The 20,958-nt window shown below is 53.5% G+C and overlaps 2 protein-coding genes and 1 long non-coding RNA gene across 6 annotated transcripts in view; 1 reads left to right on the top strand and 2 right to left on the bottom strand.

Annotated features, from left to right (window-relative positions):
- Window positions 1–1,108: 1,108 nt before the first annotated feature.
- HES6 (hes family bHLH transcription factor 6) lies at window positions 1,109–14,193 on the bottom strand. 3 transcript variants are annotated; one of them, XM_061412811.1, is made up of 7 exons: window positions 13,194–14,193; window positions 12,432–12,978; window positions 12,258–12,344; window positions 12,086–12,167; window positions 7,810–11,865; window positions 5,991–6,177; window positions 1,109–5,208 (listed from the first exon to the last, which is right to left on the bottom strand). In XM_061412811.1, the coding sequence occupies exons 2-5, from the start codon at window positions 12,510–12,512 to the stop codon at window positions 11,438–11,440; spliced, it is 678 nt and encodes a 225-aa protein (XP_061268795.1). In that variant the 5' UTR covers window positions 12,513–12,978; window positions 13,194–14,193; the 3' UTR covers window positions 1,109–5,208; window positions 5,991–6,177; window positions 7,810–11,437. The 3 variants fall into 3 exon arrangements, with proteins under 3 accessions (XP_061268795.1, XP_061268794.1, XP_061268797.1); XM_061412810.1 differs by having other exon boundaries at window positions 12,432–13,096; XM_061412813.1 differs by lacking the exons at window positions 1,109–5,208; window positions 5,991–6,177 and having other exon boundaries at window positions 11,737–11,865; window positions 12,126–12,167; window positions 12,432–14,193.
- Window positions 14,183–20,947, top strand: LOC133244954 (uncharacterized). The gene is made up of 2 exons (XR_009735562.1): window positions 14,183–14,728; window positions 20,336–20,947. It is a non-coding gene; the product is annotated as an uncharacterized LOC133244954 (long non-coding RNA).
- PER2 (period circadian regulator 2) overlaps window positions 17,720–20,958 on the bottom strand; it is a 42,798-nt gene continuing 39,559 nt past the window's right edge. For both annotated transcript variants that reach the window (XM_061412808.1, XM_061412809.1), the window contains one exon: window positions 17,720–19,936. In XM_061412808.1, the coding sequence (XP_061268792.1) occupies window positions 19,745–19,936 (192 nt within the window). In that variant the 3' untranslated portion in view covers window positions 17,720–19,744. The remainder of the gene's footprint in view (window positions 19,937–20,958) is intronic.

Genomic DNA, 20,958 nt, shown 5'->3' on the forward strand with positions numbered 1-20,958 from the left:
GGCTCTAGGAGTTGGTGATGGACAGGGAAGCCTGGTGTGCTGCAGTCCATGGGGTTGCAGTGTCGGACATGACTGAGCGACTGAACTGAACTGAATTGGTTTGAGTCCCTATTTTCAGTTCTTTTGGGTTTTTGCCTAGGAGTGGACTTGCTAGGTCATAAAATAATTTTAGTATAACTTTCTACTACTACTATTAAGTCGCTTCAGTCGTGTCCGACTCTGTGTGACCCCATAGACAGCAGCTCACCAGGCTCCCCCATCCCTGGGATTCTCCAGGCAAGAACACTGGAGTGGGTTGCCCTTTCCTTCTCCAATGCATGAAAGTGGAAAGTGAGAGTGAAGTGGCTCAGTCGTGTCCGACTCTTCACGACCCCATGGACTGCAGCCCACCAGGCTCCCCGTCCCTGGGATTCTTCAGGCAGGAGTATATCACTTTCTGGAAACTATCAAACTGTTTTCCACAGTGACTATAGAATTTTACATTCTAAACAACAATTGATTTCTCTATATTTGAAACAAAACTTTATGTATACCTACCTGTGAAATGTTAAAGTTCATATTAATTTAAATATATTTGTAATAATTATATAATTCATTAAATACATATTTTAAATGTATACTAAATTGTTTTAGACAAATATGGTATCTGTAGTATCTACAAAGTCAAATGGTGTAATACTTCAGAAAAGAAGAAAAATATATGCAGAAATGTATCAAAATAATAGGGGACAATTACAGATTGGAGTAGAAAAACAGCATTCCAGCAACTAAAAATGAGGGTTTCTTAACACTGACATTATTAGAACAGAACTACCATCAAATTCAGAGTTAAAGATTCTTATTTGGGAAATAAAGAGAAATATTAGAAATTTCAGTGAGTGTGAGCAAAAGAAAGAAGATGCCATTTTGAAATACATTTTTAACAGTTTTATATTATGGTTGCTACTTTGTGATAATAAAAATGATTTTAATACAACACCGACCCAACAAAGGAAAAGGGTATATTTTAGAGAAGCTATTTTAAAGAAGCTATTTCACGTGGTGGCCAAAGATTCTTCCAAATTTTTTTTTTTACTATTATAATGGCAAATAAATTCACTGTGACTGGTTCATTTATTCACAAGTGTCTTTATTTTTTGTGCATGTTTCCCCACAATAATACAACAGAATCAAATTTTTGTAACCATGAAAAAAGTTTCAAATATTAGAAAAACTTAGACAGAAGCTGTGACCTTGAAAATTTGATGTCTCATTGTGATGCTGTCTAAAATGGGAAGTGTTTCTGAAAAATATTCAAACTGACAGTTTAATAGATGATGTTTTGCAGAAGATGACAAAATCAAAGAAACAAAAATCACAATATATTGAGTGGTTTTAGATGTTACACTTTGAAGAAAACAATTTAAATCTTAAGAGAATCACAGGAAATTGTTGGAAATCCATGTGCCTGGTCTAATAAAATTCAAAACAAGTATACCATGTTACAAGCAAATCACATGAGTTCTGAAATACTGTCAATAATGGAGCAAGTACTTTTTATTTTTTGCTTGTACACAAGATGTAGCCCATCGTGAACAAGCATGTCTGACCACGAGATCTGCTCACATGAAGAACAATGTCATAACAATAAAGTAAGTTGTACTGACTTCATTGAAATGAAAGATGAAACTTTCTAAGACTAGCTTATGAAATTAGAGGTTGGAAATAAAATTTAAAATGCCTGTGGCCAGGTATAGTCTAATGGAGAAAATATAGCCTGTTATACAAGAGTTTATAAGACATTTTGCCCCCAAATATGATTATGCCAAATTTGTGCTTCCTCAGCTCATAAAAATATGCATAAACGCTGCCCTGGGAAATCAAATGTTAACCATTTTTTAGCATTTATATTTATGTATATGGATACATATAATATACATATATATTTTGTGTGTGAAGTTTTAAAAATGGATGCACAGATGGGATATTCTTATGTCTGTTCTAAAATCTACATTAAAAACACATCCAGATATCCCGTGAGGATCAAGATTAAATGTAAACAAGGTATTTCATATACAAAGGCACTTATACTGAAATATATATTAAATGAAAAGCATACATCAAAAGCATCTTGGCACAAATGCATTATTTTATACAATCTGTGTAGGATGTTATTATAAACCAGTGTAAAAGTTAATGTTTATACAATTAAAAAAAAAGACTATACATTGTTGTACTCTTAGCAGCAGGCCTTTACCTTTGCTTAGAAATAACAGAAACTTTCAATGTTTGACTAATGTGAAATCTTAGCAAAAGATATGGGCTACTGTTTGAACTTTATGAAAGGCAGCTATGCTCACCACTATCTTACCAATGCTGCACTTGAATTTTAAAATTAAAGTATAAAAATTGGAAATGAATCACTAGATGAGTGTCAATTATTATAAAACTGCATATCAAATAGAAATTAAAGAAACTATAGATGCCTTAATTTTCACATTGTAAATGATTATATGAAAAAGTGTCTTACATTTTGAATTTTTAAATGGAGAAAAGTTTTCTACGGATAACTCTTACACAAAGCAGTCACTTACTTGACTCAAATATCCTAAATCCTATATATCCATCTGATATAGTTTTAAGCAGCATGCAGCATCAGTTATTAAATAGTGTTTGCATCTTCTAAGGCTGATTCACAAATTTGTTTAGTGCAATACTTTCCAATTTGGACATGGCCTTGAGAAGGTTGTTAGCATTCCCAGTCACCATGTCATCCTATAAGACACTTCAGTAAGCTGCAGTAAATGAAAAATTAAGATCACTTCATCAAAAGAAATTAGCATGGCAATTCTCTCCTTTCAAAACAAGGTAAGTAGTAGACTTCGGAAATATTGATGAGTTCATTTCCACTAAAACCAGGAAAGCAAGATTATTGGTTGGTTTTTGTATAAATAAACTATTTTGATATATCTACTTTTCATTTTTCAACAGGTTGTTAACTACTTCGGTGTTCTGGGAAAAAAAATATTAGCCATTAAAAATAATTCCCTTTTGCTTTAGGCTCCAGTATTAAATCTGTGGTAGCTCAGATGGTAAACCATCTGCGTGCAATGGGGAAGACCTGAGTTCAATCCCTGGGTTGGGAAGATCCCCTGGAGAAGAAAATGGCAACCCACTCCAGTACTCTTGCCTGGAAAATTCCATGGACGAGGAGACTGGTGGGCTGCAGTCCACGGGATCACAAAGAGGCGAGCAGGGCTGAGCGACTTCACTTAGTACCTTTGTACCAGTATCACAAGGAGGTTACAGAGTGGTTGCCTCTGAGTGGACTGGGGGTCAACCAGTCTGGGGTAATGGGAACACTCAGTATCTCGATAAGGGTCTGAGTTACAAGAATGCATACACTTGTCAAAAGAGTGAATGTTCACTTACAAGCCGGGCATTTCATTGTTTTATATTAAAAGACTATCACTAATGAACTCTAGTTAATGTACATGCTTAAGTATGTAGGGGCAAGCACATTTGAGGCTAAAATTGATTTTGAATGCATCAAAAATAAAATGAATTAAAAGATGGTTGCCTAGATATAACAGTCTAGTAAAACGTCAGTGGGATCATCGGCAGTGGGTGTGCAGGTGTGTAGTGAAAAATCCCTTCCACTTTGTGCTTGCAAATTTCCATAACGTGTTGAGGAAAAAGGGGCTGAGTCCTCTCCTTTTTGCTCCCAGTGCTGGCCCACCTGAGGGCTGCTCCGGTCCGGGACTGAGCCTGGCTCCCCTTGCCCGAGTGTCTCCAGGGGTCAGTGCTGGGGCACAGTGTCCCCAGAGTGGAGTGGTCAAATGCCAAGGGGCTGGATGGAGCCCGGGAGGATAAGCAGGACCAGAAAGCAGGACCCAGGGCTGGCCCAGGGGAGGGGTGGTGAGGGGCGGGGCCTGGGGCCCTTCTTCCCGCCTTCCCTCCCCTCTTCCTTCCATCTTGTCAAGCCAGGGCAGTCAAGGTTGGCAGGTTTGCCGGTAAAGAAAGAGCCAGTCCTTTTTAACTTACACAGCCCACAAACAGAAAAACAGCATGAGGTGCCAGCTCCTGGCGGACCCTGGGCAGGGGACACCAGACAGGGACACCATGCAGCTTCGGGACACCATGCGGCTGGGGCCGCCGTGCCTCACCATGCGGCTGGGGCCGCCGTGCCTCACCCAGCCCCTCTGGCTCGGCCTCCTGGGGCACCCGGGGCGCCCAGGCCTTGGCGGAGGCTCTTCCCAGGCTCTCACCAACACCGAGATTTAGCTGTGGTTCAAGCCTTGACTGTGTGGCTTGTGCGGGCCCCTATGCTTCCTTCTCGGATTTCCCCTGTTGCTCCTCCACTCCGCGGAGACTGGGGGCCTGATCCTGCTCTGATAAAAATGCAAACAGCTCCTGAGCTTAAGGAAAGCGGCTCTGTCTCCCGGAGGAGGCGGGAAAACCTAGTAAGCAGAGGCCCGGGGAGGGCTGACGCAGGGGCGGCATGGACAGAACAGTGTCCACAGCGCACCCTACAACTCTCTGGGTACATCTATCTCAGGGTGCGACAGCCCAGGCTACAGTTTCTAAAACGAGAGAAAAACACACAATTGTCACACTGGACACAGTATGACCGTCTCTGGAGACCCAGGCCTGGGGGATGGTAGGAAGAGCGCAGAGTGGGGCGGGGGTTTGGCCCCCAGGGGCCCCCACTGGATGAGCACCCTGCGAGGCCCCCCAGGGTGAGCGGAACCTAACAGCACAGAGGGACAAGCTGCCATTGCAGATGGGGGTCACGGGGGGCCTGTCCCCCCGGGGAGGTGCGCTCTGAAGAGGCCCACGTGGCCAACGGATCGAGCCCTCCGGCAACATGGAGAAAAGGATGACGTTCCCCTAGTAGCTCGTGAGGAGCCGAATCCCGCCAACGTGAGTGAGCCTGGACCCTCCAGGTGGAGCCTGTGCACGGGCCACAGTCCCCGCCGACACCCGGGTACAGCCTCGCAAGACCTCGAGGCAGAAGCCCCTGCCGGTCTTGGCTGGATCCCCGACCCTCAGAAACTGAGATAACAGAGCTGCGTGGCCCTGCCACGCGCTGGGACAACAGACCGCCGTCTCATCCTCTGCGCTGTGAGCTCCCTGCTCTAGGGCCCAGGGAAGGCAGGGGGCGCGTGGGGACTGGACCGCGTGGGAGTCTGCCCAGCCTTCCAACTGCCAGGGAGCTGGTCCGGGAAGCTGTTGGAGGAGGAGAGGTGATGCAGGGAGGCCGACAGGAGGCAGGAGGGACGTGAGGAGGCTCCAGGAGGGCGCCCCCAAGCCTAGCCCTCAATGGGACGGGCCCTTGTGCTCTATTCCAGCCCCCCTCCTCGGACCCTCCTGGTTCTCCAGCCATGGGGACTAGATTCCCACAGGAAAGTCCTCCTCCACCCGTCCTGCAGGGCTCCCAGGCCACCTCCTCCAGGAAGCCTTCCTTCAGGAGCCTGCTGTCAGAGGCCACCACACCTTTTCTCAAACCCCCAGCTCTCCTGTTCTTCTCCCATGGCCTTCGTTCCTCAGACACGAATGCTCAGGAAGTGTCTGCTCCTCTAAAATCACATTTTCCTTAAGGGCAAGGCCCCGCTCCCCCGCACATGGTACAATCGTCTGCCCTCCTCCTGCTTACAGGGTGCAGGCTGCCCCCTGAGACTTGTTCTCAGCTTCTCCAAAGCAGGGGGTGCCTCCTGCCCCTCCACCCCGGACCCTCCTTGGCCTGCAGAGGGGCCTGGTGGGGAGGCCTGGCTACAGACCGGGTCCACAGGAAAGTCTGCGGGGAAACGCGCAGAGCTGGGCTCCACCGGGGTTTCTGGGCTCGCGGCCCACCTGCAGCGGTGAGGGGCCATCTGTGCCCACGTGCCAGCTCGCACGAGAAGGGTGCCTCTCCCTCCTGACCTGGGCCAAGCATAACCGGCAGACCCTGTGCTCCTGCACTAGGGGCTCCCCTGCCCCTCAGCGGTGTCCACAGGGCGGCCCCTGCTTACCCATCCGAGTCAGGACCAGCAGGCCGGTCTGTGCGCAGCGGGGAAGAAACGGGGTGCGGACCACTGTGCCTCCTGCGGCTCTCCTCCTGCCTCCCCGGGGCTCACCTGGTACAGTCGGCACGTGTCCTCGGTGCCCCCGAAGCCCTCTAGGCAGGGGGACCTTCCTGGGAAGCCAGGCGCTCAGAGCCTGCGGGCGGAGGGGCAGGGAGGGGGCGTCACGTGGACTGGAGGCACATGGCCGCCCCCAGTCAAGCCCACCCCACGCTGGGAGGAGAAGGAAGGCTACAGGAGAGGCCAGAGCAGAGGAGAGGCTGGGAGAGTCCAAAGAATGGGGAGGACAAGAGGGAAGAGGATGACGGAAGAGGCAGGAAAAGAAAGAATGAAGGAGGCAAAACAGTGGGAGGGGCAGAGGGGTGAGTGGGTACAGAAAGGGGATTTGGAAGGGCTTTACTCCCACCAGGCCTTCCTGGTGGCTCAGACGGTAAAGCACCTGCCTGCAATGCGGGAGACTCGGGTTGGATCCCTGGGTTGGGAAGATACCCTGGAGAAGGAAATGGCAACCCACTCCAGTACTCTTGCCTGGAAAATCCCATGGACGGAGGAGGCTGGGAGGTTACAGTCCATGGGGTCACAAAGAGTCAGACATGACTGAGCAACTTCACTTTCTTTCTTTGCTCCCACAGTCGCACTTCATGTGCAAAGCAAAGCCAGTGCTATTGTTAAGGCCATCTGAACCCTAACCCACTCCTTCCCAGGACAGCCACTGGCTTTTGTCCCCATCCATGAACATCATCCATTCTCCGCTCAAAACACAACCTACAGAGAGAGTTGTCCTCTATAATCAACTTACTGAAATCTGCACCCTGCTTCCACACCATAACGCCCTGTACCCACGACCTGATTTACAATTTTTCTTGGCACGAACATACCATCTGCCAGAGCATGTATTTCTTGTCTGTCTCCCTCATTACAGTATAAACTTGAGAAGAAACTTTAGCCACTAGAATGCTGTGCGCTGTGCTCAGTCGTGTCTGTCTCTGTGACCCCACGTGACCGGAGCTCCAGAGAGGACTGGGAGAAGCCAGGGAGACCACAGAGCAGTAAGTCCAAGGAAGATGTGGGCTGCAGCAAGATGTACAGGGTGGGCTGCAGAGAACAGCCCTTTCTACAACTTGAGAAGGAATGGGGGAAGAGGAAGCAAGAAAACTGGACAGAGAACAGTGTCTTAAGAATGACATTCTTGATAGTGTCGGATGCTCTAACATTTAGGACTTCACCAGAGACTGCCAGAAGCTTCCAGTAGAATGGTGGGAAATGGAAAATGGTGAAATTTTGTTAGGGGCAAGCAGGTGAGGAAATGAAAAAAGTTTAGGAATGGAGACTATTCTCAAGAAACCTGTGAAGGAAGAAACAGGCAGACAGTTAACTAGGAGAGACCCGATTAAGTCTGAACAAGTTTCCTGGGATGGAGCTGTCGGGGTGACAGAGACCATGGGCTGGCCATTGACTGAGATGTCTAAGAGACATACACAATTTCCCCAGATTAAGCTGGGGTGGGATCTGGAGGGGAGAGGAAGATGGTGCCTGAGTGTCATCTGTCGACAATGGAGGGGTAGAATGACAGCAACTAGGAGCAGAACAGATACGGCCAGAGTTACCATCTTTGGGCGGGGCGGGGGTCAACTTTTTATACCGGGATGGAAAAGCAAAACAGCCTGGGAGCTCCCAAGAGGAGCTAAAAGGCTCTGGGTCATCCGTTTTAAAATCTTATCCCTCCTCCTTTCAGACCCACTTAAGCCCAGGAACTGTCTTTAATTACCTGATGAGCTCCGCATGTCTCTGGCTTGTCCTTTGCTAAGCACCTCCTGGATTGTCGACCTCTGGGATGTATTTTAGCAGCCTGGGGCCTCTGTGGGTTCTTGTTTGTCCAGTTCCTCGACAGTAAGGCTCTGGTTGGTCTCATCTCTGTGATCGCTGCACATAACAGGTGCTCACTGCAATTGTAGAGTGAACGCTGGGCAGAGCTGAGGCGCGGTCACCAAACGGTCTGTAAAACTCGTCTTTCCTCCTCGAGAAAACTGCTTCCATGTCACAGCCTGAAACGACCCCCTTCTTCCTCGACACCAGTCGCTGTCGGCTTTGGTCGCACTTCCCGAGAGGCCGGGGCGCTTTTAATACTCCCGACGGCCAGGTCTCCAGGTGGCCCGAAGTGGTCGGGGGCCCTGAGCTGGAGCCGCGGGCGGAAGGCCAGAGCGGCTGGGCGCCGGCGCCTTCATCGCTCCCTTTCCTGGTCCCGAGGATGCGTAAGGGACTGCAGCCCGGCCTCTACTGACCGCAGAGCCGCTTAACCGACCGCGCGAGACCCCCGGGCGCCGTTGGGTTCGTTGGGCTCCTGTTGGAGCTCCAGGCAGCGGGGGGAGGAGCCACCAAGCCGCAGAGGCCCCTGGGAGTCGTAGTTCTGACACTGCCTGCAGCGTCCTCAGGGAAAGGGAGATCAAAGGGCTGGAACTACATTGTCCAGAACTCACCGCGTGAGCGTGAGGGCGTGGCGGGGGCGTGGCCAAGAGTCTGTCGCCTCCGAAAGCTCCGAAAGTGTCCGAGCGCCTCTGGGTGCTTCCCGAATACCTCCGAGCGCCTCCGAGAGCCTCCGGGTGCTTCCAATACCTCCGAGCGCCTCCAGGGCCTTCGAACATCTCTGAGCTCCAGCGTCCGACAGCAGGGCGCCTCCGAACGCGTTTCTGAGCGGGGTGGGGTGGGGGGCGCGGACGGACGAAAATCAGTTGTTCTTTGGCGGTGGTTTGTGATGCCCATCTCACGTCTAAATGTCAACACTGAGTAGACAGGAGAATGCAGGGAGATCAACAGGATGGAAATGGACTTGAGCTCGAGGGCACTTGCTATTGCTAAGTCACTTCAGTCGTGTCCGACTCTGTGTGACCCCATAGACGGCAGCCCACCAGGCTCCCCCGTCCCTGGGATTCTCTAGGCAAGAACACTGGAGTGGGTTGCCATTTCCTTCTCCAATGCATGAGAGTGAAAAGTGAAAGTGAAGTCGCTCAGTCGTGTCCAACCCTCAGCGACCCCATGGACCGAAGCCTACCAGGCTCCTCCATCCATGGGATTTTCCAGGCAAGAGTACTGGAGTGGAGTGCCATTGCCTTCTCCGTGAGGGCACTTGGATGTAACCAAATAAATGGACCAGATGGGCTTACTGGGCAGGGGTGACAGGGAACATTTCTGAACTCAACATTCAGAAAGCTAAGATCATGGCATCTGGTCCCATCACTTCATGGCAAATAGATGGGGAAACAATGGAAACAGTGACAGACTTTATTTTGCGGGCGCTTCAAAATCACTGCAGATGGTGACTGCAGCCATGAAATTAAAAGATGCTTGCTCCTTGGAAGAAAAGTTATGACCAACCTAGACAGTATATTAAAAAGCAGAGACATTACTTTGCCAACAAAGGTCCATCTAGTCAAAGCTATGGTTTTTCCAGTGGTCATATATGGATGCGAGAGTTGGACTATAAAGGAAGCTAGGAGATGAAGAATTGATGCTTTTAAACTGTGGTGTTGGAGAAGACTCTTGAGAGTCCCTCGGACTGCAAGGAGATCCAACCAGTCTATCCTAAAGGAAATCAGTCCTGAATATTCATTGGAAGGGCTGATGCCGAAACTCCAATCCTTTGGCCACCTGATGTGAAGAACTGACTCATTTGAAAAGACCCTGATGGTGGGAAAGATTGAAGGCAGGAGGAGACAGGGACGACAGAGGATGAAATGGTTGGATGGCATCACCAACTCAATGGACATGAGTTTGGGTAAACTCCAGGAGTTGGTGATGGACAGGGAGGTCTGGCGTGCTGCAGTCCATGGGGTCACAAAGTCGGACATGACTGAGTGACTGAACTGAACTGATTTTTATTATTATTTTTGACGACACACATCATGTGGGATCTTAGTTCCCTAACCAAGGATTGAACCTGTGCCCCGAGAGTTGCAAGCACAGAGTCTTAACCACTGGACCACCAGGGGAACTCCAGGGAGACACGTTTAAAAGCAAAGGTACACACTGGACAGGAGACCTAGGTGTGAGTCCTAAACTGTCACCCCTTGACTAGGCATGGGCCCTGCCAACCCTAAGAGAAAACAAGAATAAGCTTGGGGTTCTGGAGCAGGAGATGTGGGGGCTGGGCTCCTTGTGGCAGGGACTGCAATCAGCTGACCGCATGACCTGCAGGCCCTGACCCAGCCCAAGAGGGTGGGCTCCCTACACCCCAGCTGCCTGTATCCCTCCTTCCAGGGTTGCTGACCTCCTGGGCTCAATTTGGCCTAAAGTCCAAACTGCCTGGGCCATGAACTGGGTGAGTCTCTGTGTCCCTGAGGTCAATGGCAATGGGGGAGCTCGCTCTTCAGTAGAGAAAAGTAACCACCTAAGTGGACAGATGTCTGCACCACGCTCATGGACCCAGCAGGCTTCTGAAAGAAACTTCCACACCACGTGGCTAGCAGTCAGGCATCCGTTTTATTCCCGGAAGTTCACAAACAAGAGAATGGTCTGGGAACCAGCCGTTTCCCTTCTCCTTAGTGACTCTGGAGACAAACTCCATGCTTGAGTTTCCATCACCAGAACACACACAGTTCCCAGGGAGAGCAGGCCAGGTCCAAGGACCTGCAGGGGAAACCCACGTGGAATGGCCTGGCCACAGCGAAGTGGAAGCACTGTCCACCACGAGATGGACCATGGGGCGTCCATCACCACTGCCTCTACACTTCTTTGTTTGTTGGCAGTGAGAAGTTTTAAAACCACTCATGGCATTAGATGTGGGGAAAATGTGCTTGGCTTTGTATTTATGCATTTGACTGACACCTTAACACCACAGCATTCAGCAATACTTCAGAAGGGTAACTAAGTCTCCAGAATGCTTTATTTAACACAATTGTAACCATCGATGACAACCTAATACACAAGCTCAAGTGTGCTAAATGCAAGACATACCGAGAACACTGTTCTCTGTGGCAGCTCTGGGCAATCCTGCAGAACGCCTCCCGCGTGTCCTGGCTGAATGGCCAGGGCTGCCAGGGCCTGAGGTCTCCTTCTGCCAGGACACTAGTGCCCAGCACCAAGGAGAGGCTCAGCTCCATTCCATCACCTCTGTCCCCAGACCCACAGGGTGCCTGAGAAGTCTGGGGCAGGCGAATCCCAGAGAATCCTGGGAGCCCTACAAGATTCCTCCTCCCTCCACCCACCAGAGGGCTGGGGCGGGGGAATGCATAAACATTCTTCCTGCAAGTAAAAAGGGGCCTGGCTGGACTGGTTATGCGGGACTGAACAGCAGGACGGGGAAATATCCAGAACCCTGCCCGCCACATCTGGACCCCAGGGAGGAGGGAACGGAACCTGGGAAGGCAGGGCCCACCCCGCGGGCCCCAGGTTGGCGTTGGTCACCAAGGCCTCCAGACACTCTGGGCCAAGCGGGCAGAGGTCAGGCTGCCCAGGGCTGCGGGCACCGAGTCAGTCCCCTCGGCAGGCGGGGCCCGGCTCAGTTCAGCCTCGGGGACCTCCTCCAGGTCTGAGGACTGGTCGTCCCCGGAGCCCCGAGGGCTGGGCAGCGGGGACTCCAGGGCGCCTCCTACGAGCCAGTTGCTCCGCCCGGGAGCTGCGGGCGGCGCGGACAGGGCGTCCCCCAGCAGATCGCGGAAGCTGCTGCCCTCGCGCAGCGGCATGGACTCGAGCAGGTGGTTCAGGAGCTCGGCGGCGACGGTAGCGTCAATGGCCTGGCACGTGGACACGAACGTGTGCACTTCGTGCATGCACTGGATGTAGCCGGCGGCGAAGCGCTCGCTGGCTTCCGCTTGCAGCTGCTCGCGCTCTGCGCTCCGAGATGGGAGGGGAGAGAGCCGCGCCGGGTCCAGTGAGCGGCGAACTCTGTGGCCCGGCCCGCCCGCCCCGCGGGGACGAAGCTCACCCAGTAGACGCGAGGGGCGCCCCCTGCCCCGGGCCGGGGAAGTCCTCGGTGGAGCCGCGCCGCGGCAGGCCGGGCGAACGCTCCCCACGCACCCCCGCCCGCCGCGCTAGCGGCCGCCACTCACCGCGCGCCCGGCCCCGCAGCGCGCCTTGCACGCGCCGCACCGTGAGCTCCAGCACCTCGGCGTTCTCTAGCTTGGCCTGCACCTGCGCCGCCGGGGAGGGGAGGTGAGGCGAGGCCGGCCCGCGGGCCCGCAGACTCTAGGCATCCCCCATTCCCGACCCCGCTGGCCTCACCTCGGCGCCCGCCAGCAGCAGCCGCAGCTCCTGCAGGCTCTCGTTGATCCGTGCACGCCGCTTCTTCTCCACCAGGGGCTTCCGGGCCTGCGGGAAACAAGCAACTGAGTCCCGGCCCTGCGTAGCCCCCCGAGCCCTCTCTCTCCCTCGCCCCTCCGCGGATACAGCCAGCACCTTGCGGTCCCCGCGCGCCTCGCAGCCGTCCTCATCCTCCCTGCCCGCGCGGTCCCGGCCCGGCGCCAGGAGCGGGGCCATGACGCGCACCGCCGGGAGCCCGGCGAGCGCTAGAAGCGAGCGCGCCCCTCGCCGCGCAAGGCCCACAGCCGCCGCCCTCGTCCACTCGCGTCTGCCGAGGCGTCCTCGCACCAGCCCCCGATCCCGCTCCTTTTATAGCGCCTTATTTGCATCTCAACACGCCAATTGCTTGTGCGGGCCAATGGCAGAGGCCCCTTTGTCCGGCCCTGCCGCCGGGGTCCGCCAGCAGCTGGCGGGGCGTGGCCTGCAGCCGGGGACTAGCGGGGTGGGCGGGGGGGAAGCCCAGCTGGGCCTCCGAGCGACCCCCGCGTTGGCGGGGGCTGTGGGCACCCGAGGGGGCGATGACCACGAGGGCTGTGGCCCCGGGTGCGCTTGTTTACCTCCCGACCCTGAACAGGTCTGCTGCGCGCGCGAGCAGGAGCGCACCCATCCGTTCATCCATCCATTCGCGCTTGACTTCCTTCACCTAAGATGCCACGGGAGGGGGACCCTTCAGCGCGCGTGCTGGGGTCCTGGAGGCTAGAGCCACAGCAAAGACCGAGGTCTCCGAAGCTGGAGGGGGCCACAGGTCCGGTCTGGGGAGGCTGTAGAGTCCCACGGAGGTGAGGGCCTTAAGGGCAGCAGGGGTGGGAGGGAGCCCCTGGCCCCTCTCGTTTCTAGCGGACTTGAGGGCTCTCATACCAGGGTCTCAACGCCGCCTGCAGCCTGCTCGGGGATCCTAGTGGGGCGGGGTCCGCAGGCCCGCCCTCAACAGCTCCATCTCTCGGACCTCTTTCTCTGGTCATTGGTCCTTTCCCGGTCCTCATCGCCCTCCCATCTCCTTCTCGGCCCCTTCGCTCCCCGACCCCCTTTCACCTTCTTTCCCCCTCCCTCTCCTCCCTCAATATACCAACCGCCGCCCGGCCTTCCCTCCCCCGCCCCTCCCCCACCTTATCTGGTTTTCACCACCTACCCCCTCCCACCCCCCGTCCCCAACCCAAGCTCGCCCTGCCGCATCCTGCCCTCCCTGCCCACCCACCCTTCCCTGTTCCCACACCCCTTTCCGTTCGGCCCGGCCCCCCTCCCCAGCCCCCGGGCTTCTTCTCCCCCCAGTACTCCCCCTCCCTCCCCCGCCCCTCGCCGGGCTGGCGGAGGCCGCCGTCTGGTCCCCGTAACTTGATGCCCGTGACAGTTGGCAGCTGCAGCCGCTTCGGCAGAGAAAAGCGGCAGCCCAGCCAAGAGCGACAGGTGTTGGCCGCGCCTTTGTCTCGGCCGCTTTGTCACCAGGGCGGGCGCGGGGGTGGGTGCGCCTGTGTCCGCCAGACGACCGCCACCCCCAGGGCCGGCCGCCCATCTGCCGGCCCGGCCTCTTTGAGGGTGGGGTGCGTGGGCGGTGGGGTGGCACCCTGGGGACCCCAGCCTGGCCCCAGTGCTGAATGCCTAGGTCCATGCCCTCTCCTGGCAAAGCCGGGGCACCAATTTGCCTTCAGGGCTTATACCGGGCACACAGAGAGCCTTATACCTGGAGCGCCTGGAATCTCCCTTAAAGGGCTCCTTCCCTGCTGTTCAGGCCGAAGCTCCGTTTCCATCTTCCCGGTGGAAGGACCTGCACCCTTGCCGGATCTGCTGCTTCCCTCCCGGGACTGGGACTGTCAGGGTCTGGTTCTGTGCCCCTCCAGGTTATAAGCATACTTGGCTAGGGGTACTCTAAGCAGGACCCCGTCACAACCCCCAGCACAGAGCCTGGTGAAGCAGAAGCCCTTGGGTGGGGAGGGAAGATAAAGCGTCCGGAGCCTAGCTGGAGGGAGCAGGGGAAAGAAACATCCAGGGACGGCAGGTGGCCAGGTGGCAGGACTGGGCTACAGACGCCCACCTGGGCCCCCACTATCTGAAGATGGTTCTGGCAGCCCTTCTGGTGTCTACTTCACTTCAGGTTCCCCGTCAGAGGGATCTCCACAATAGGACAGGCTTGATGAGAGTTCTGATGGTTCCCAAAGGTGGCTTGGCAGGTAAAGAACCCTCCTGCCAATGCAGGAGACACAGAAGACTCAGGTTTGATCCCCCGGTCTGAAAGATCCCCTGGGGAAGGGAATGGCAACCCACTCCAATACTCTTGCCTGGAGAATTCCATGGACAGAGGAGCCTGGTGGGCTACAGTCCGTGGGATCGGTACAAGGAGCTGGACACGACTGAGCGACTAAGCACAAGCAAGGCCGGCTCACCTCTGTGAGCCCCAGGTAGGTAGGGACTCTGGGACTCGGGGCCTCCCTGGGCACCTGTTCTGCTGGTCCTCACTTGGCTGTCTCTTTGCTTTTCTGTGAGCAGGGTGCTGATGCACCCCCAGCCCTGCACTGCTCACCCAGGCAGGAACCTGCTCCTCTCCTCCAAATGCCCTGAGTGCTTTCCGGTCTCCCTCATAAGCTACGGGGGAGAAAGCTTAGCTCTTGTTCTCCCATCCTCCCCTGCCTGATCAGAAACTTGACTGCCCTTCCCCCTCCTAGTGGAGGGCCAGACAGAGCACGGGAGGGGCTTGAGTAGTGGAACCCGAGAGAGCCCATAGCTGGCCTGGAACTTCACTTTTCTTCACCATTTAGACAGCACCCCAGGGAGCAAGATCCCACCCCCATGCCCAGGAACGGCAGTTAAGTTAGCCCTACTTTGAGGAACTCAGATATGGAAAAACCAACTCCATGGTGTTTCTTACACTCTTGACTCTTAGCCCTCCCATTATTGATTGTATTGTTTGAATAAGATCAAACAAGATTTTAGAATGCTCTCCAGGATAGGCACTTTATATTGGAACAAGATGATGGGGATTCTGGGGAAGGGCTCTGGAAAAAGACTGTCTTTTCCTGATTCGATGGGGAACTGGAAGTGCAGGAAGAGTGATAAAGGCCAACGGTGCAAACGAGAAGTGAAAGGCAACTCGGAACCCCGGGAAAAACAAAAAGCTGCCCAAGGAGAGAAATGTAACCTCTTAGTACTTACCTGGCCCAGTAGCCAATTCCTTCACAATCACAACAGGGTAATACGGCTCACAGCGTTTCAAGATTTAGAGTCAGTCTACGAGTGAGTGAAGGTCACTAAGTCGTGTCTTTCTATAGATTGATCAAAAAGGCTCAATGGTGGTTGTGGGATATAAAGCTAACTTTGTAAATACAAAAGGACAGGTGACAGCTATCAGGAGAAGACGGCTGAGCAAGGGCTAAGGATCTCCAAAGCCTGATCCTACATGGGGTCGGGGGCCTTGAGGAATGCTGTCTAGAATTGAAGGAAGGAGAATTCAGCCCTGGGACATGCCTCAGTCTGAGTCACCTTGGGACAAAAAGCAGAAGTATAGAGTAGGGTTGGAGAAGGAAACGACAACCCACTCCAGGATTCTGGCCTGGAGAATCCCCTGGACAGAGGAGCCTGGCAGGCTACAGTTCATGGGGTTGCAAAGAGCTGGACACAACTGAGCGACTAAACCACCACCATAGAGTAGGGTGTGATGTGTGAGTCAGCAAAATCCTCCTCCAGCAAAATCCTTCCGGTTAGACCAGAAGTTGCCCAAGGCCTCATCTTTGAAGCCAGCCTCAGTTTCCTTTAGTGGGTCCACTGGCTGGTGGGCCTGGCCTCTCCCTCCCAGAAACCCGGCTGCTCCATCTCAGGACCAGCACGCCCTTTCTCTCTCCCTGTACATGGCCTCCCCTAGCAGACCCACTTCCTGCCATTTGTTGCTTGGACTGAGCCCACCTTCAAAGGTTGCCTGAGCACAGACTTCCTGAGCATTTGGGCTCTTTGATCCCCATATCCAAAGACAGAGCCCAACAGAGGCTGGGCAGGGCAGCAGTGGCCACAGGGGGACCAGTTAGCGGCAGGGGTGGCAAGCCATAAAATCTGCAGGGAACAAAGGCGGTGGCCAGCCTATGGATGTCCAGGCCCCTGGCGGGCAATCAGCCCAGCGGCTTGGAGAAGCTCCTTTTGGTTTGGAAATAAAGGGGAGGGGTGCCCTTGGGGTTAAACGGTGGATAAAAACGCAGCTAAATACCCTGAAGTCTCTCAGAATTTCAGTGAAGCAGGCAGATCTCCACATCTGGCCACTGAGGGGGTCTGCAGAGGCCTCTAGGTCCACTGGGAGGACTTAGCCTCCCCACCCCCAATCACCACCTGGATCCAGGCAGCCAGGACGGGAGGTGAGAGTCGAGCCTTCCTCCTGCTCAGGGAGCTTTGGGAAGGCTAGGCACCAGGTCTGGGACCCATGACATGGTCTGGTATGAAGTGGGAGGTAGGGAGAAGCAGCCCCCGCTGTTTTGACCAGGCCCTGCAAGGTCTCGCTGCGGTGGGAGGAAGCACGGGGGTGGGGCAGGGTAGGAGGAGACTGTGCCGCGCTGCCTGTGTCACCTCTGGTGGAGACACGAGGCCCGTCTGGCCTCAGATCCTTCTGACCTTGCTGCCTTCAGCCCTGGGCCAGTGCGCAGGCAGCCAGCCCCCGTGGGACAGATTACCCAGAGCAGGCGGGGAGAGAGAGGAGCAGGTGCCCGGGTTCACCGCAGAGTGGGTGCGAGTACCAGGGGCCGAGCTGAGTAGCCCTACTCCCCATCTGTGAGTGAGAGACCACGGAGGGGCTGGACTCCAGGATTAGATCTACAGCAGGAAGTCCCCTACAGCTCAGGCGGTAGAGTCCGCCTGCAATGCAGGAGACCCAGGTTTGAGCCCTGGGTCGGGAAGATCCCCTGGAGGAGGGCGTGGCAGCCCACTCCAGGATTCTTGCCTGGAGAATCCCATGGACAGAGGAGCCTGGCGGGCTACAGTCCACGGGGTCGCAAGAGTCAGACACGACTGAGCGACTGACACTACACTACAGGGAGTTCACTGGGGTAGGGGCTGCGTGTCACACACACACACACACACACACACACACACACACACACACACACGACCGGAGGGGGTCGGCAAGAGGCACACTGTGTGGGAAGAGGTGAGGGCGCCTTGGAGACAGCATAGTTCCTAAAGCAGAATTTCTAGGGTTCGTCTTAGAAAAACCACCTGATAATCTTTGCCTCTATTCAGGTTCCTATTCCTCTGTGCTCTATTAGAAATACAGAAATAAAAATACGGACTTCCCTGTGATCCAGTGGTTGAGAATCTGCTTCCATTGCAGGGGGCACAGGTTTGATCCCTGGTCCAGGAACTAAGCAAGATCTCACACACCGAGCAGAAAATAAATAAACAAACAGAACTCAGGCTCCTATTTCTCTGTGCTATATTAAAAATATACAAAATAAAAATATACTTGCTTTATTTACCAATTTTCTAAAAGGCAAAAAAGTCATAAAAAGACACAAGCAGTCCAACAAACATACCGCACTGGGTGAAGAAAGTCTGGCTTGAGCATAAACAAACCACTTGTCCGGCAAGGCTTGACATATTGTTACACAGACTCTGAGAGCTTATTTACATACCTTTTCAGGAATATATTAAAAAGAAGGCTCAGTTTAAAATTGAGAAGAAGTCTTGATAACACCCATGGAAGCACACACACTAGAGAAAACAAGACCGGGTGCGTGTTGGCGCCATGTAAACGGTTTCACAAGCTGCTCGTGCTGTCCACTCCTCAGCACATGCCGAAGCTACGCGGCACTTAATCAACGAACAGACAGAAACAGTAAGATAATGCTGATGGTAAACATTCAGTAACAGGAGAGAACCTTTTGGCAGTTCAGGTAAAGTCAATGCAACCTTGACTGTCCCTTGATGATCTGACTCAGGCAAGAAGCAGTTTGTAGCATCTGATCTCCACACACACAGACTACACCTCGCCTTGGGGATCTGAAGCTTTTACGTTTAAAAAAATAATTAAACTTTTTGCGTTTATGAAAAGTAAGACTGATATTCAGGCATAAAATAATTTCACTAAGAAAACCAGCTGGATTACAAGGAGGCTTCACCTATTCTAGGAGCTGCTTCTCCATCAAAGGATGGGCAGAGGGGGAAAAGCTGCTTTCTTTGAAGTTGCTACAGACTCTGCAACTGTAAGTCAATCGTTTCATCACGGGCAGCTTCTCATTCACTCCAGGGACCAGTATAACATTTTTTCTAAGCTATCTTTGGGATATACGATGCGATATGAGGTTTTGCAAAAAGGTGAGCAGTCTGGTCTCACTCTTTCCCGGGTGTCCTGTTTACCTGAAAGTGCCAGCGGCAGCAGGGGACGTCACCGCAGAGACCGGAAGCGGCATCAGTGAGCCAAGGCTCATTAAAAGGTGCGGGCGCCCTGGGAAACACAGACTCGGCGCCCAGCTCATCCAGGAGGAGTGGCTGGCTCGGCCGGGCCAGAGCTGACGCCTGGGAAGTGCCAACGACGGATCAACATGCGTTGAGTTCCAAACGTGGCGGTCACGGCCTGGCTAGGAGGGCCACGTGCCAAGAAGGGGATGAGCGGCAGCACGTTTTCACTGATAGGTGGGCCATCCTGGTCTGAGCAGGATGCACGGATGATGCAGCAACACCCAGAAGGGTCTGCGTCATGTTTCCGAGGATGTGTAATTTCCGTGGTGGAGCTGGTCACAGGAACCTGTCGGCTTCTTTCATCCAGAGCGAGCAGTTCCACTTTATTCGCCCTGGACATACACTCTGTCAGATGAAACGTTTGCTGCAACTGCACTGGGAGCTGAAGCGGCGGGTTTGTCAAACTACACATCATTTAATGCGAAACGTTTTGAAAAGGAGGTTTTTGAAAGAAAATAAGCAGAGGCTGTGATCTCCACTTGGTGGGTTTCAAAAACATCTAGTCTGACTAAATATTTCAGAGAAAAAGCCGCCCCTGGAGAGGACAGTATTTGATTTGATCCAAACACAAACACAAACGCTGGGCGAGCCCTGGACCACTGCTCCTCAGCGCGGAGCCCCTGGGACCCTCGGGCTGGTGGGCGCAGCCTGGGCCACGCCTGGGACAGGCCACGGGAGCCAGCAGACCCAGGACGGCCCGTCCGAGGACTCCTGGGGGCGCTCAGCTGCTTTCCCAACACAAAGAGGCAGGCAGTGTTTCTCGAGTTAAATAGTGAAGGTCTCGTTCCCCTGTCCCCTTACACCCTATATTTGTATTTTATTCATAAATATAAAATAGCGTTTCTTTGCAAATGTCACCATAGTTTTAAATCACCCCTTCAGAAAACTATGGTTTTTTTTCTAAAACAAAAAAAGCCACGAAAGTGTATCTGTCCGTCTCACCGGAGACACGCGCGAGAGCCTTCCCCTCCTCAGAGCACGGGCTAGCGGACCTCACTGGCAGCGCTGCTGCCCTGGGGAAGTGGGTTGCGCCTGCCGTTCGTTTCTGGGCCTCGGGGGGGCCTACTCTCCTCTTCTTTGGTCTCTGTCACTTCGCTGAGCCCTGGTGTCGGGATGTCTTCCTCATATGACACACAGAGGTTGTCCTCTCCCTCGTTTTCACAGTAAACACATCCCTTAAAAGAAAAATGTAAATCAGTAATAAAAGTGAGATCTTTGGTACAAACAGTTCAGTCTGAATGAGGCGCAGGTGACCAGGTGTCCGCTGTGAGGCTGCTGGCAGGTGAGGAGGCGCCGCTGGGCCGTGGGACCCCCGCTTGCTTCTTCCCGAGGAGTCCCTGATCCGAGTCCCCTGGGAACCTTATCTGAGAGGCAGCTTTGCACAGTGAGACAGAGGGCATCAGCCAGAGGCCCTGGTCCCAGCTCTTCCTCCTCCTGCCTGCGTGACCTGGAGTGGCACTTACCTTCTCTGACCTCAGTTTTCTAATCTGTAAAATGGGACACCAACAAGCTACCGACTTATTTGTTCCTCTCCCTGTTGAACACCTATCTGTTAAGCATCTGTTGTGTTCCAGGCTCGTTCTAAGAACCGGGATTCATCAGTGAAGAGAGAGGAAAATCCATATCCCATTGGAGATCTCCTAGTAACCGGAGGAGAGGTGCTCCAAGGTGTGTTATAAGACAGGAGGTGCTGGGCTGACGTGGAACGAGGCCCGTGTCATTTTACAGTCAACGTTCAGAAAAGGCCACCAACAGCAACTGTAGTGGCTTTAACATGCGCCCAAAAGTTTTTTGACATTCGTTCCTCCAAAGGTGGAGGCCTGGACTCTGACATGCCTCTAACGAAGTAGAGGTGATGCAGGTGGTCACAGAACCCCAGCCTCCTGGCCCCATGCCCTCGGGGGAGGCTGGGATCTTGTCCCGAGGACACATAAGCAGCGCCATGGTCAGATCCACGCGGCAAGAAGCAGAGGCATCCTGCCAACAGCCAGCCCCCACGAGCATCGTGGGAGGGACCCCCCTCGGAAGCAGATCCCCCAGCTCCGGTCCTGTCCCCAGAGGTAGGAGCCCAGCCATTATCTTGCCTCCACCCTTAGGAGAGGCCCCGAGCCAGAACCACCCAGCTAAGTGGCTCTTAAATTCCAACCCAAAGAAACAGTAGAGAGAATAAACGGTTCTTATTCTAAGCTACTAAGTT

The sequence above is a fragment of the Bos javanicus genome, chromosome 3 (genome assembly GCF_032452875.1).
Source record: "Bos javanicus breed banteng chromosome 3, ARS-OSU_banteng_1.0, whole genome shotgun sequence".
Lineage (NCBI taxonomy): Eukaryota > Metazoa > Chordata > Mammalia > Artiodactyla > Bovidae > Bos > Bos javanicus.

What these genes read in the sequence shown, in the direction of transcription:
- HES6 (XM_061412811.1), bottom strand. Translation starts at nt 12,512, where the DNA reads ATGGCCCCGCTCCTGGCGCCGGGCCGGGACCGCGCGGGCAGGGAGGAT. An exon ending in AGGCGCGCGGGGACCGCAAG is followed by an intron (nt 12,345 to 12,431) that starts GTGCTGGCTGTA and finishes TGTTTCCCGCAG; the next exon opens with GCCCGGAAGCCCCTGGTGGA. An exon ending in TGCTGCTGGCGGGCGCCGAG is followed by an intron (nt 12,168 to 12,257) that starts GTGAGGCCAGCG and finishes CCGGCGGCGCAG; the next exon opens with GTGCAGGCCAAGCTAGAGAA.